Source organism: Apium graveolens, chromosome 1 (assembly GCF_009905375.1).
Source record: "Apium graveolens cultivar Ventura chromosome 1, ASM990537v1, whole genome shotgun sequence".
NCBI classification, from domain to species: domain Eukaryota; kingdom Viridiplantae; phylum Streptophyta; class Magnoliopsida; order Apiales; family Apiaceae; genus Apium; species Apium graveolens.
Window position 1 is genome coordinate 169,372,778 of NC_133647.1, and position 16,034 is coordinate 169,388,811.

At 35.2% G+C, this 16,034-nt stretch overlaps 2 protein-coding genes across 2 annotated transcripts; both read left to right on the forward strand.

The window, feature by feature from the left end:
* Positions 1–1,278: 1,278 nt before the first annotated feature.
* On the forward strand, positions 1,279–8,991 carry LOC141724756 (disease resistance protein UNI-like). Its single transcript, XM_074527013.1, has 7 exons — positions 1,279–2,854; positions 2,920–3,230; positions 3,312–4,147; positions 4,409–4,492; positions 4,566–4,850; positions 6,349–7,209; positions 8,682–8,991. The coding sequence occupies exons 1-6, from the start codon at positions 1,488–1,490 to the stop codon at positions 7,189–7,191; spliced, it is 3,726 nt and encodes a 1,241-aa protein (XP_074383114.1). The 5' UTR covers positions 1,279–1,487; the 3' UTR covers positions 7,192–7,209; positions 8,682–8,991.
* Positions 8,992–14,029: 5,038 nt separating this feature from the next.
* LOC141711372 (putative disease resistance protein At1g61190) lies at positions 14,030–15,490 on the forward strand. Its single transcript, XM_074513782.1, has one exon. The coding sequence runs from the start codon at positions 14,030–14,032 to the stop codon at positions 15,488–15,490; it is 1,461 nt and encodes a 486-aa protein (XP_074369883.1).
* The last annotated feature ends 544 nt before the right edge of the window (positions 15,491–16,034 follow it).

A 16,034-nucleotide genomic window follows, 5' to 3' on the forward strand; every position in this document is an offset into this window, starting at 1 on the left:
ACGGATAATATCCATTTTTTTTCGGATACGAATGCGGATATGTCGGACAGACATCGGATTTTTTGAGTTTTTTGATGACCCTACCGTATTGACGATGATTTTAGAACATTTTTTATTATCAAACTTGAATCATATATTTATATATGTATAAAATATGTGTACAATTATATAAAATATGTATAAATATATTAGTTAATGCATATACACACACAGTAAACTAAAAGAATAAATTTTAAATTATATATAATTATATATTTATATAATTTAAATATTATAAATATATAATTTTGGATTCAAATATCCTGAATTTGGATACAGATAATATACTATATATTTCAAATATAAATAATATTCATTTTTTTTATTTGAATACAAATTTTTCAGACAGTCAGATTTTTCGAATTTTGTTGAGATAATAAGTCATCTTTGAATCCAAAATTTAAATTAGGACGATAAATAGAATGATAATCGGAGATGCTATAACACCCGAAATCCTATCTCGAGATCAAGGCCCTTACAAAGATTTTATTTTAAATCTTACAAGTTAATTGCAGACCCTTCGGCTATCGAAGCTATAACAGAGGGAATGCATAATCGAGTTTAGGTTTCTCACTCAAACCTAAAATTTAATTAAATAACATTACAATTCAATGGACATTTAGATATTAGAATTGAAACCCTAGAGTGATTACTAAACCATATATATTATTAATGGCGGAAAAATCTCCGTCTCTCTTTGCCGGCGGGCACTCTGCTGGAGAATTTATGATGCTATTAGTTCAATTCATATCTGCCTGGGAAAGAGAGTTCTAGTTCCTTCATCCAGCTGAGTTTGTTAATATTGATGTCTGTTTTTGCAATTTTCATTTATCCACAGGCTAATTGTTTTGTAAAGATAAAATGATTAGCAATTTTAAATTAGTTGAATCTTGAAGCAGAAAATTAAAGCCACGAGGTAGCTAACTTAAGTTTGTTGTAACAACTTAGTTATATACTTGTTTATAAAATCATTACAGCTAAGCTTCCATTGACTTGCCGGGTTTATAGATCTTAATAGCAGGATTAGAAGATGAACAACGTCTTGTGTTTGCGCCATGCATGATGACAATCATTTGCATTATTGCTAAATTTAAGATATTTAGTACTAGTGATATATTTAAGTATCCATTGACTTGTAATTGTACTCTCCAGGATGTTAAATGGAAATTATTTTATTAACTTGAGTTTGATTTTGTCAACAGTGCATAGTATTATATATTCGCATGCTATTACCTGCACCTAATTCATCTTTCCAGTTAGCTCCCTACTCTTTCTCCCCTCTTATCTTTGTTATTTGATTTATCACAGTTTTAGCAATAAAACTGTATCTTTGATTTCTTATTACAATTAAAGCAAACACAGAAAAAAACAGAGTTAAAGGAAAGTAATAATCATGGTCGGTCTGGCGGACATTCCTTGCGTTGGAAAAGCTGTGGACAAAATATCTGATGTCACAGTTGAAGCAGTTTATCGTGGAGTGCGCTATATGTTTTGTTCTCAATTCTGAAATCGAGAAAGTTGAAATTGAAGAGATGAAAATTTCCAACAAAGTTGTTGTAGCAAGAGCTGATGGTAAACAAATTTATGATCATGTATCGAAGTGGCAGATAGAACTGGAGGAATTCCGTGAGAGTTCTAAAGAATTCTCGAAAAGATACGAAAGAAGACGTTCTTTGGGGTGCATCAAGCGGCTACCAATTCCTAATCCGGTCACCCGTTTTCAACTGGGTAGGGAGGCCCAAAAGAAGACCGACAGAGTCGTTGAACTCACTGCATCAGGATTGACGCACCTGGCTGATGAAATTGCTCATCTTCCTTCTGGAGAATATGTACCAAAACCTGATACTATATTTCAGAATTTTCAATCCAGAAAAGATGTTTATGGGAAGCTCTGGAAAGCACTAACTGAAGGTAATTCTGTGATACATGGCATTTATGGAATGCCAGGAGTTGGTAAGACTCGGATGGTGGAACAACTCTGGGAAGACGCCATGAAGGAGAAGATCTTTAAAAAGGTCACACGGGCAGATGTCGGAGGTGATACGTTAGACGTGATAAAACCGCAAAACCAGATTGCAGGCTATCTAGATTGCCATCTTGAATCACAAGATAATACAGAGAGCAGAGCTAATCAACTTAGGAATAGTTTATTGAATGGGGATAAGTTCCTCGTCATATTAGACGATGTATGGAGAGAAATTCCTCTGGATGCTATTGGAATTCCCTATAATGATAGTAGCAACTCCAAAGGCTGTAAGATCCTCTTCACATCTCGAAAAAAAACTGTATGCTTGCTAAACAAATGCAAGCATCCTGTCAATATTACAACCCTGACATTTGATGAAGCTATGGTTCTGTTTAGGAACATTGTTGGCACTACTGAAATTGACTCTCTGCATGATGATAACCTGGTCCAGGAAGTGTGTAAAAAATGTGCAGGTTTACCGCTCCTCATTCTTGCAGTCGGTAAAGCTCTCAGATTCAGGTCTCACAGTTTATGGAAGGATGCACTTAATTACCTTGAGGAAGGCAACTTTGAAAACATTTTTGAAATTAATCCACAAGCATATGGCTGTGTTAGATTGAGTATTGACAGATTACCAGATAATGCAAAGTTATGCCTTCTTTTGTGTTCCTTGTTTCCTGAAGATGCCGACATCAGTATCAGGATGCTGATCACGATAGCAAAAGGCTCACAACTTATACCTGATAGAGAATCTAGTATACATGCTATGGTTGATATTCTGAAATCATCTTCGTTGGCGCTTGAAGGTCCTTACAATGGACATATCAAGCTGCACGCATCATTAGAGATGTAGCAAGTTCCTTGGCTTTCTCCAATCCAAAATATGCATTCTTACGAGTAAGATGTGGCTCCAGGTTGCCTGATAATTACGATTTTGGTACTCGGAAATTGTTGCGTTTAGTTGTGGTGGATGATGATTTTCAATTCCACAAGGACCTTGTCTGCCTAAACCTGCATAGCTTGTGGATACACTGCAACAATGTACAGCAATTCTCAGGTAGCTTCTTTAGTATGTTTGTGAATATTAGATTTTTGATGCTTCAAAGTGTCCGTCATTTTCCAGAGCCTTTCTCTCTTCAACACTTGGTGAAACTGAGGGAGCTTTTTATGATTGATTGTGTCATTAAGGAGAAAGATCTTAGTCTTCTTCCCGAAAACCTACACGGTCTATGCATAAGGGCCTGTAATCTCCCGAGATTGCTGGATTTACCAAACCTGAAAAAACTTTGAAAGCTCGAAATTGAAGGCCCGGATGATAGTAATATAAATGCAGTGGTACTTGTGCCGAATACCATATCCAATTTATGTAGTCTGGAAGAACTGCGTATACCGAACGGTTACAGTTATTTTGGGGATGCAAGTGATAGATCAGTGCAGGAAGAGATCTGCGGATTAAATCTTCTAACAAGTTTAGAGATTAATCTAAGTGATTTTAAGCCTTGTGAAGGTACAACTCTATTTTCTAAATTACTTGCATATAATATACGTGTGAGTGGGCAGGAGGATAAAGATTCTAGATTTAGAGCTTCATTTGTCTCAACAACAAGATTGATTAAGGTGTACGGCTATCACTCTAAATGCTTGGAAAGTCTGATGGTGAGGGCTGAAGAACTGTGTTTGTCCTCTAGTGATGTTGATTTGAGTAGCATTTGCAATAGCAATAGAGAAGCATTTGCGGACGTGAGAAAGCTATACATTCGACAATGTAACACCTTGGAGCATCTAGCAAGGATATTACAGCATAGCCGTCAACCACTGACATCTTTTTCTAAACTAACCATCTTAAAAATAAACCATTGTTCTGCATTAAAATACATTTTCAGCAGCTCTGTTGCAAAATGTCTTACACATCTGGAAGCGCTCAGCGTAGATAACTGTCCCGTGATGGAAGTAATCATATTGAATGAAGGCACAGTTGATGGAGATATCATAAATTTTTCTAGACTAAAATCATTGACGCTAACAAACATGAGACTTAGAAGCTTCTATGGGAAACAGAAGGTCACACATACCCCCTCAACATCAACAGCGGACAACTTTGCCATTTCCTTTGTTCAATATCAGCCTCTTTTTGATGGAATGGTATGTTTTGGGTTACTTTATTATTATTATTATTATTATTATTATTATTATTATTATTATTATTATTATTATTATTATTATTATTATTATTCTTATTATTCTTATTATGTACACGTATTTACTTTGAAAGCATTTTTAGAATTAGTAATCATTTTAGGAATGTTAATATTTTTAATATTAAATATCAAAAAGATTATTTACAGTTGAGATTTGTAACTATATGTATTGGAATTTGTAATAATGGGTATATATCTGCTACAGGTTGCATTCCCTTCCTTGGAAAGATTGGAGCTAAATGGATTGGACGATATGAGTGCTATTTGGGGAAACCATTACTATAACAATGTATCCTCCTCCTTTTGCAAACTAAAGGAGCTCAAAGTATATCATTGTAATAAGCTGGAAAGTGTGATCTCATTTTCCATGTTGCAGAGGCTACGGAATCTTGAATATATATATATATATAAGTTCATGCGAGAATGTGAAAAACGCGTTCGTATCTTTGATTGTTAGAGACCTTGCACACCTTAAGGGAATGTATGTACGTAACTGCACAAAGATGACAGAGCTTATTGGGGCAGGTGAACAAGAAGATTTCACTGGTGGCATTGTGTTCCCAGAATTGAATGATCTATCTCTTGTGGATTTACCATGCTTGACCAGTTTTTGGTGTTGCCACAGCGAGGAAGCTAAAACCTACAAGGTATATTCATATATTACTTACTTATTTGGATATTACACTCAATGAATAGCTTATTAATTTAATGTTTAAATTTTATAGTTCATGTTTAGAATGCAAAAAACACCGGTGTATCACCAATTACTTCAAATTTTCTACTTAAATAATACATAGCTGATATATGGAATGCGAATCCATACTATGGTTCTGGTTTTCCTATCCGATCATCCTTTTACTATTTACTAGCTTGTAACTGTATTTTTCTTAATATATTATAATTTTCTTATATTTATATATTTTATAATTCCTTTTTAATGTTTTTAATTTAATTTATATATATAGTTAGTCATATTAATTAATTTTCATAATGAAATAGGTCTTTTTTTTCATAATGAAATAGGTTTTAATAATTTATATTGGTTAAAATTGTATCTTTGTGAGATTGTAGCATTAATAGTAATAGTTTTTTAATTAATGACATGTGTTATTTTGAACTAATAATATATTCTTTTTGAATAAATTGGCTTATATGCCTTATTTGTTCTAATAAATTTTGACTGTGAGCTAGAGACAAGAGATAAATCTTACCATTTGAGTTATCTCATCGAGCTCAATTTTATAAATTCTTAATTGTAATACGTAGACATGATTCGAAAATTAGCATTTTAGGCTTTTAGTAGTGTAGTTTAAGTGTTTAACATATAATATTAATTCGAATCTTACAGCCAAGTTGAACCAAACTACAAACAATTATATACATGTAACATGTTTATTTATTTTTTGGTATAATGTCAACTATAATCTTACTCCTATGTTTAAGATAATTGGTCATTTATGACTTTTTTTAGTTAGAATTTTGATTGAATATTAAAAAAATATTTTTTACGATTTTAAATACTTGACGCTTGCATTTTTAAAAAATTACACTAACTAAAAATATGTTTGTTTATATGATTAATGTAAATTTTCATCAATTTAATAGCAAAAGTTGAAATACAATTATTTTAAAATGGTGAGAATATTATTATTGTCATCATTAAATAGTGTGGGTAGTTGAATCATATTGTATATTTTATTATATTATCAAGTTAGTATTATACAAAGGGACGAAAGCAAGTGAAAAGGGAAGTAAATAAAAAAAAAATTCACTTTCTAGTTTTTTAAAGGAGGTTAGCAAGTGAACGGGAGTGAATTTTTTTTATTCTTTCTCCACAAGACTTTCAATTCAAAAATGGGATGAAAGTGAAAGCAGGTGTATTTATTAAAAAAAAATACTTAACATTACCCTTTTACTTAAATTATAACTTTTTATATCTTAGGAAATTATTTTTTCAATCTATAGTTTTTTAAATTCGGGAGCAAGTGAGACATATTATTTCTCATTTCAATCACTTCTTTTTACATTCATTTATTTCTTAAAAACTCGAGAGCACGGCGTTAACCTTATCCGAAATTTAGCACATTTGTTGTACAAAGATGTCAATTAATGTAGTTAACATAATGAATGGCATTGGTTCTGTAGGTCGGATTTCCAAACTTGGTAAGATTACAACTCAGGCGCTGTGAAGTAATTGACTTGGAAGGCATAGAGTTCACTTACCAACTAAAGCACCTAAATTATTGCAACAACCTAAAGCTTCCAAGTACATGGCAACTTCGATTACACAATATGAAAGAATTAGCATTGAAATGCTACCCTTGGTGTCATGAGCTGGAATTTTGGTGCTTCACAAAGTTAGAGATGCTTACAGTTGAAGAAGGTGAATGCTCTACTCTTTTTAAAGTCTCAGACTTTAGAAGTCTACGACAACTTCAACAATTATTTATAAGAGATTGTCCATTATTTGAAGTAATCGTGGACGATGTATGGGGTGGGGAAGCAGCTTCTGGCATGGATAACAACACTATCACACTCTTTCAGCTGGAATACATATTTCTTTTAAATCTGCCAAACCTCAAAAGTTTCAGTTCCACTGCAAACTGTTCTTTCTATATACCCAAATTAAATTCTTTTTCTTTGCGACGATGTCCCCGGTTAGAAAGCTTCACTTCCCTAAAAACAAGCACAGGACTAGTAACTGTTCATTCTGGGTGGGGGAAAAAGGAACATATTTTAGATCTGAATGACTACATAAGACGGAAACGCATAAGTGGTGCTAGAAAATCAAGTTGTAGTGATCAAGATCAGGAAACAGATATAGAGAGCGTTGAAGAGGAGAAGAGTCTGGAAGAACTATTTGAAAAAGAGCAGCTTCAGTATGAAAGAGTTGAAGAAGAGGGGTCGGCAGAGGAGAGAGCACAGAAAGAGCAGCCTCTGGAAGCAAATCTGTTTTCCTTCCGCTGGTCTTGCCCTCGGGCCTATTAATACAGTATATGTTTGCAGGTAAAATACATTATATATTTTCACTTATAATAGCTATCTGATCCTTTTACTTACCAGTCAAAGAACATGTTCCATACAAATTTATCATGAAAATAACATTTGAATCTTGATTCCAGAGTGTACAAATTTTTTAGATGAGTTAAATGATAAACCTTTAATAAAAAAAGTGCTTGTTGGTACCTAAGGGTTAATGTATGATCTACAGAATTTTCTTCATGTGAAGCAACTCGAGTAGTACTGATGAGTGATGACTGATGAGTTGGAATAAAATATTTTAGGATGGAGGAAAGTCTACCAGTATTTCCATTCACATCCAGTTCTCTATGCTTTTCTTTGTGCATGGCTTCCTCTCCTCTCCTCCAACAATTATCATTACTCGTGCCATCTTACAGAGGATATTTGCTTTTTAGCTTATCATTACCCTCTTCTTCTTTTTTTCCTTTCTTCATCATTGCTCTTCCACCTTTCATCAATCATCATCCTTTTTCCTCTTGTTGTTTTCTTCATCCACAATTATTCTTAGGTAGATTTCATCTTTGCAGAAACTTGTTGCTAAATTCTTTTGCTGGAGACTTGTCACTCAGCATAGCCATATTCAATAATTTTGCCAGTTGATAGTTTGCTAACAATAAAGTGATCGATCTTTCCAAACCCCTCAAATTTAGTATTTGCAGGATTATGAATGAGTTGTAAGTTTCTTGTAGTAAATTCTATTTCTACCATCCTTTGCCAATTTTATCTATTAAAGTCTCTAACTTTGTGCAAGTCGCTTCATTCAACAAATATCTTAAGATGTGAAAATGTATCATAATCCACTGCTCGCTCTAACTAGAAATTTGCCATTTGTTTTTATAGTCTACCGCCACTGGTATGTTGATCACACTGTTTCTAAGTTCTCTTTATAATCACAGTGATCTTTCCTCTTTTTCCAATCATTAGAAAAAACAAGTACTCCGATCTTCATAAGGCTTACAAATTTCTTTGGTTTAAACTCGAAAAAATAAACAAAATTCTCACCGGACCAATTTAATAAGACGAAATTAAATATTTGATTTTCAAGCCCAACAGTATCTATGCGGGCTCAATTCATGACACTGTTTCACCTTCAACCGGTGCTTATTTGATAGTTTGGAAGATAAAAAATAACTTCAACTTGTTAATGAGCTGCCTTGAATTATTAGCAAATCTTTTCAAGTTTAATCTTCAAGAACAAAAATAATGCAAAATAAAAATGAAATAACGCTACTAACTTGCCTGCTTAAATTTGCTGTTATGAGAATGTGACAGCTAATTAAGCATCCACTAACTTGCTGGATTACTTGTATACAATTTTATGTGGCAAAAAAAGTTATATACAATTATAAGTTGTTTATTTGTTTTTTGTGCAAAAAATCAAAGCTTAAACATTTAGGGATAAAAGAAACCCTGGAGTGATTACTAAAATGTCGTCTCCGTTCTCTCTTTTCCGGCAGGCACTCTGCTGGAGGATATGCGATGCTATGAGTTGGATTCATATCTGCGTGGGAAAGAGAATTCTAGTTCCTTCATCCAGCTATGTTTGTTAATTACATTAAAACTTCTTTTTCATATTGATTTTTGTTATGTCAATTTTCACTTATCCACTTGCAAATTGTTTTAAGAGTAAATAGCAATTTTTTTGTAGAATCTTGAAGCAGAAAAATAATGCCACTAGCTAACTAGATTAAATTTGTTGTAATGATTAATGGGCATGTGACAACTTAGTTATACACTTGTAGTAGTATATAATTACATAACAGCTAAGCTTCCATTGACTTTCTGGGTTTATAGATCTTAATAGCAGGATTAGAAGATGAACAATGTCATGTGTCTGCGCCATGCATGATGACAAGCATTTGCATTATTGCTATATTCAAGTTATTTAGTACTTAAAGATAATGATATAGCTAAGCATTCATTGTCTTTGTAATTGAACTCTCCATGTTGTTAATAAAAAATTATTTTATTAACATGAGTTTGAAATTCTCAACAGAGAGTGTCAGGAACTAGGTTTTGTGTTTTGTATTTTATGATTTGTTTGTGATTTTCTGTTTAAGTAAAGCAAGTAAATGCAGGAAAAGTAGTAGATTGAGAACAGAGATAGACAGAGATCAGAAAAACAGAGATTAGAGAGAAGGAGATCAGAGATTAGAAGAGAGATAGAGATCAGAGATAGAGTGAGGAAGAAGACAGAGATTCAGTTATAAAGAGAGAAAGTTTAGAGAGAGAAGTGAGAGAGAGAAGTTGGTGGAAACATTTCCATTTTATATATTTCATAACCAGAACATTACATTCTGCAAGCTATTTATAAGCACTCTTGAACAAGACTAACAGAAAATGACTTAACTACCCTTAGTAACACTCATACACAGTAACACTACTATTAGTAATGGTCATCCTTCCTAACAACACTCCCGCCTTCAAAAACAACCATGTCCTCATGGTTTGTACTAGAACAAGCAGCTGGGTCCTTAGCAACAGTATCCTCAGGAACCCTGGACAAGGCATCTGCCACAATATTATCCTTTCCCTTTCTGTAAATAATAGTATATGTGTATCCCATCAGCTTGCTTATCCATTTCTGCTGCAATAAATTGGCGACCTTCTGCTCTGTCAGAAACTTTAGGGCCCAGTGATCTGTCTTGATATAAAAATGTTTATCCATCAAGTAAGAACTCCATTTCTTAACTGCTGTCACCAAGGCAACCAGTTCCTTCTCATAAGCAGACATTGCTCGCCCTTTAGGTCCCAAGGCCTGAAATAAGCTAAAGGCTTCCCATCTTGAGTCAAAACTGCTCCTAGTCCCACATCAGAAGCATCAGTTTCAACAATGAAATCTTTGTCATAGTTGGGAAGAACAAGAATGAGAGTACTAGACATAGCCTGTTTTAAGGCTTGAAAAGCTTGGGAGGCCTCTTCAGTCCAATGAAAGTTGTCTTTCTGCAGCAAATTAGTTAAGGGCCTAGCAATTAAGCCATACCCTTTGACAAACTTCCTATAGTAGCCAGTCAGCCCTAGGAACCCTCGTAACCCTTTAACAGTCCTAGGAACAAGCCAAGATAACATATCAGCAACCTTACCTTGATCAACCGCCACCACTTCCCTACTGATAATATGACCTAGATATGCAACCTGATCCTTCATGAAGTCACATTTAGACATTTTAGCATATAACTGATGGTTTTTCATTAGTATAAAGACTTCCTCCAAATGCTTCAAATGTTCCTGACTGCTTTTGGAGTTAATCAGTATATCATCAAAAAACACCAAAACAGATTTCCTCAAATGTGGTGCAAATACTTTGTTCATCAAGGCTTGAATAGTGGCAGGGGCATTGGTGAGGCCGAAAGGCATCACCGTGAACTCATAGTGCCCAAGATGGGTCCTAAAAGCTGTTTTCTCAATATCCCTTGCCTTCATTCTCACTTGATGATACCCAACCCTCAAATCTAGTTTAGTAAAATATGTTGTCCCCTGCAACTCATCTAGTAAGTCCTCTATCAAAGGAATAGGAAACTTATTCTTAATGGTTAGTGAATTGAGTTTCCTATAGTCTATAAAAAACCTCCAGCTGCCATCTTTCTTCTTTACCAACAATATGGGGGATGCAAATGGAGAGATGCTAGGCCTGATGACCCCACTGTCCAGCATTTCAAGTACCAACCTTTCAATTTCAGCTTTTTGGTCATATGAGGTTTTGTAAGGCCTTATTGAGAAAGGCTGAGAACCTTCCTTTAGATCAATACCATGCTCAACGTCTCTATGAGGTGGTAACCCTTCTGGAAGTTGAAAAAGGACCTCATACTTCTTAATCAACTGTTGTAAGAGCACATTGTGTTCATTAGGAGTAGAAATTTCCTCCACCTATTTCACAGCGGTTTCAGGTCCAGAATTAGCATATAAGACATACATCAGCCCATGCCCCTGTCTTTGACAGCTCCTGAAGAAGGCATTAGCTGTCATTTGTTGTAAAGCAGGCCTTGTTCCTTGTGAGTTACCCTGTAGCATGATTGTTTGACCTTGATTTTGGAACTGCAATGTCAACTTCTTTAAATCAAAGGTAACAGGTCCAAGGGTGCTCAACCAATCCACTCCCAATACTAGATCATAGTTACCCATTGGCAAGGTCTTAACAGTGATTTTGAACTCATTCTGCCCCATTTTCCACTTAAAATCCGTACATTCATATCTACTGATTAGATGATTACCATTAGCCACAAGCACCTTCATAGGGTTAATCTTCACCAGTTGACACTTGAGCTTGATGGCAGTTTGCTCATCCAGGAAACTATGTGTGCTTCCTCCATCAATCAGCACTGAGAATTCTTTCTTGCCAATCAATCCAGTCATAGTAATGGTTTGATTGCTATGGTTCCCTTCAATGGCATGAACAGAAACCTCCATTGAAGTCTCCTTACCTTTCCAACTTATTTTTTTCTGATTTATTCTTAACTTGTTCTTTTTCCTTCTGCTTTTGATCTGCAGGACATGGACACAAAACTTTTTTTTCCTTTGAGTTGCTCCATACATTTCTCAAACTGGTTGAAATAGTGATCTACTGTAATAGTTTGCTTGAGCTGCTTAAATGTATCATATAAGAGCTCTTATTCCATACTTCCAAACCTAGCAGAGAATTGCAAGATGAAATCAGACCATTCCATTTGTTTCCTTCCTACAGTGTAAACCTGATACCACCTCCTAGCCACACCTTCAAGGTGCATACCAGCCACAACAACTTTTTTGGAGTCTCCTACTTCAAAGATATCAAAGTAGTGCTCACAATCCTCTATCCATTCACTAACACCGCCTCCTTCTGTGAATTTAGGAAACTTAAGCTTTAAATGTTGGAGTTGACTAGAGCTGTTTCCTTTAATCACTATCTTATCTGCTAAATGTTGTTTTCCAAAAGGATTGACAAACACTTCTTTTCTCTTCTGCGTTTGTCTCGCCTGCAACATTGCAAACTTTTGTACAGCTAGCTCCATTAATTCCTCAACCTTATCAAGTTTATGACTAGTTTCCTCCCTATGCATCAAAAATTGTTGCTGGACTTCTTGCATCAACTCATTATAAGATTTCTCCTTCATCTCCTTCATCTCATTCAACTATTCTATCCTGACTCCTCAAAAAAAAACTTCTAACTAGCAAGTATTTACTAACTCTTGCTATTCTCTGATTATCAAACCAATATTTAACCACAACTGTTCAATCAAATGTATTTTACAACTTAGATCAACAACAATTTCACAATCTTCAGTAATTGCTACAGATCTAGACTGAAATTCAACAAACTAAGTAGTAGAGAACAAATATCAAATACCTGGAGTGTAGAACAAGTAATTTCTGAAAACTGCTGCGATTACTTCCATTCTGGACTCGCATAGCTCGCCTTAGAGTGCTCAACACGTTTGAAGCTGTGGTTTGATCAAAAATAGAGCTCTGATACCAAATCTGTCAGGAACTAGGTTTTGTGTTTTGTATTTTATGATTTGTTTGTGATTTTCTGTTTAAGTAAAGCAAGTAAAGGCAGGAAAAGTAGTAGATTGAGAACAGAGATAGACAGAGATTAGAGAAACAGAGATTAGAGAGAAGGAGATCAGAGATTAGAAGAGAGATAGAGATCAGAGATAGAGTGAGGAAGAAGACAGAGATTCAGTTACAAAAAGAGAAAGTTTAGAGAGAGAAGTGAGAGAGAAGTTGGTGGAAACATTTCCATTTTATATATTTCATAACCAGAACATTACATTCTGCAAGCTATTTATAAGCACTCTTGAACAAGACTAACAGAAAATGACTTAACTACCCTTAGTAACACTCGTACTAAGTAACACTACTATTAGTAACAGTCATCCTTCCTAACAGAGAGTCACATGCTCTTACCTGCAACTTTTTTTTATCAATCTCTCTTCTTTCCAAGCTTTCTCCCCTCTTATCTTTGTTATTTGATTTATCGCAGTTTTAGCAATAAAACTGTATCTTTGATTTCTTATTACAATTAAAGCAAACACAGAAAAAAACAGAGTTAAAGGAAAGTAATAATCATGGTCGGTCTGGCGGACATTCCTTGTGTTGGAAAAGCTGTGGACAAAATATCTGATGCCACAGTTGAAGCAGTTTATTGTGGACTGCGCTATATGTTTTGCTACAAGCATTTTGTTGACATTCTCAGTTCTGAAATTGAGAAAGTTAATATTGAAGAGGAAAAAATTTCCAGCAAAGTTATTATAGCAAAGTTATGCCTCGAGAGTTCTGAAGAATTCTCGAAAAGGTACGAAAATATACCTTCATGGGGGTGCATCAACCGGCTGCCAATTCCTGATCCTGTCGCCCGTTTTCGACTGGGCAGGGAGGCCCGAAAGAAAACTGACAGGGTCATCGAACTCACTGCCTCGGGATTGACGCACCTTACTGATGAAATTGCTTATCTTCCTGCCGGAGAATATGTACCGAAACCTGATACTTCATTTTTGAATTTTCAATCCAGAAAAGATGCATATGGGATGCTCTGGAAAGCGCTAACTGAAGGTAAATAGGTGATACATGGCATCTATGGAATGCCAGGAGTTGGAAAAACTCGGATGATGGAACAACTCTGGGAAGAAGCCATGAAGGAGAAGATCTTCAAAGAGGTCAAACGGGTAGATGTCGGCTGTGATACGTTAGACGTGATAAAATTGCAAAACCAGATTGCAGGCTATCTAGATTGCCATCTTGAATCACAAGATAATACAGAGAGCAGAGCTAATCAACTTAGGAATAGTTTACTGAATGGGGATAAGAATCTCGTTATATTAGACGATGGATGGAGAGAAATTTGCTGGATGCTATTGGAATCCCCTACAATGATAGTATCAATTCCAAAGGCTGTAAGATCCTCTTCACATCTCGAGAGGAAACTGTATGCTTGCTAAACAAATGCAAGCATCCTGTCAATATTACAACCCTGACATTTGATGAAGCTATGGATCTGTTTAGGAACATTGTTGGCACTACTGTAATTGACTCTCTGCAGGATGATTACCTGGTGCAGGAAGTGTGTAAAAAATGTGCAGGTTTACCGCTCCTCATTCAAGCAGTTGGTAAAGCTCTGAAATTCAGGTCTCACAGTTTATGGGAGGATGCACTTTATTACCTTGAGAAGGGCAACTTTAAAAAAATTGCTGGAATTGATCAACAAGCCTATGCTTGTGTTAAATTGAGTATTGACAGATTACCGGAAAATGCAAAGTTATGCCTTCTTTTGTGTTCCTTGTTTCCTAAAGATTCTGACATCAGTATCGGGATGCTGATCACGATAGCAACAGGGTCACGACTTAAACCTTCTAGAGAATATAGTACACACACTATGGTTGATATTATGAAATCATCTTCTTTGTCGCTTGAAGGTAAGTACATTGGACATATTAAATTGCACGACATTGTCAGAGATGTAGCAAGTTCCTTGGCTTTCTCCGATCCAAAATATGCATTCTTACGAGTAAGATGTGGCTCACGGTTGCTTGATAATGTCGATTTTGGTATTAGGAAATTATTGCGTTCAGTTGTGGAGGGTAATGATTGTCCATTCCACAAGGACCAGGTATGCCCAGACCTGCATAGCTTGTGGCTACACTGCAACTATCTACAGAAATTCTCAGGTAGCTTCTTTAGTATGTTTGTGAATTTCAGATTTCTGATGCTTCAAAGTGTCTGTCATTTTCCAGAGCATTTTTCTCTTCAATGCTTGGTGAAACTGAGGGAGCTTTTTATGATTGATTGTGACATTAAGGAGAAAGATCTTAGTCTTCTTCCCGAAAATCTACACAGTCTTTGCATACGGGCCTGTGATCTCCCGAGATTTCTGGATTTACCAAACCTGAAAAAACTTCGAAAGCTAGAAATTGAAGGCCTGGAAGATAGTAAGATAAATGAGGTGATGCTTGTGCCAAATACCATATCTAATTTATGTAGTCTGGAAGTACTGCGTATACCGAACGGATATTGTTATTTTGGGGATGCTAGTGATAGATCAGTGCAGGACAAGATTTGCGGATTGAATCTTCTAACAAGTTTAGAGATTAAACTAAGTGATTTTAAGCCTTGTGAAGGTACAACTCTATTTTCTAAATTACTTGCATATAATATATGTGTGAGTGGGCAGGAGGATAAAGATTCTAGATTTAGAGCTTCATTTGTTTCTACAACAAGATTGATGAAGGTGTATGGCTATCATTCTAAATGCTTGGAAAGTCTGATGGTGAGGGCTGAAGAACTTAGTTTGTAGTTTAGTGACGTTGATGTCAGTAGCATTTGCTTTAGCAATAGAGAAGCATTTGCGGACTTGAGAAAACTATGCATTAGAGGATGTAACACCTTGGAGCATCTAGCAAGGGTTTTACAGCATAGCCGTCAGCCGCTGACATCTTTTTCTAAACTAACCATTTTAAAAATAGAGGACTGTTCTGCTATAAAATACATTTTTAGCAGCTCTGTTGCAAAATTTTTAATAATCTTTAAAATTATAAATACGAAAAATAAGAAAAACTTTTGATAACTACGAATCGTGAGCTATAACCAAGAATACTCAAGAATACTATGACCCAGTGAGCTATAACCAAATATTGAACAAAGAATCATAAAAAAATAACCAGGCTCAAACTTTTGCATATCCAATGATCTATATGTAAATCAGTACTCGACATTCATATAACAAGTTAGAGGTGAAAGTAAATTAAACCAAGAACTCGACATTCATATAACAAGTTAGAGGTGAAAGTAAATTAAACCAAGATTTCAAGAGTACAAACTACAGAGTACCTTGATTTGAA

Coding starts and splice junctions, on each gene's coding strand:
- LOC141724756 (XM_074527013.1), top strand. CDS start 1,488: ATGTCACAGTTGAAGCAGTTTATCGTGGAGTGCGCTATATGTTTTGTT. Junction 4,148..4,408: donor AGCCTCTTTTTGATGGAATG/GTATGTTTTGGG, acceptor TATCTGCTACAG/GTTGCATTCCCTTCCTTGGA. Junction 4,851..6,348: donor AGGAAGCTAAAACCTACAAG/GTATATTCATAT, acceptor TTGGTTCTGTAG/GTCGGATTTCCAAACTTGGT.
- LOC141711372 (XM_074513782.1), top strand. CDS start 14,030: ATGGAGAGAAATTTGCTGGATGCTATTGGAATCCCCTACAATGATAGT.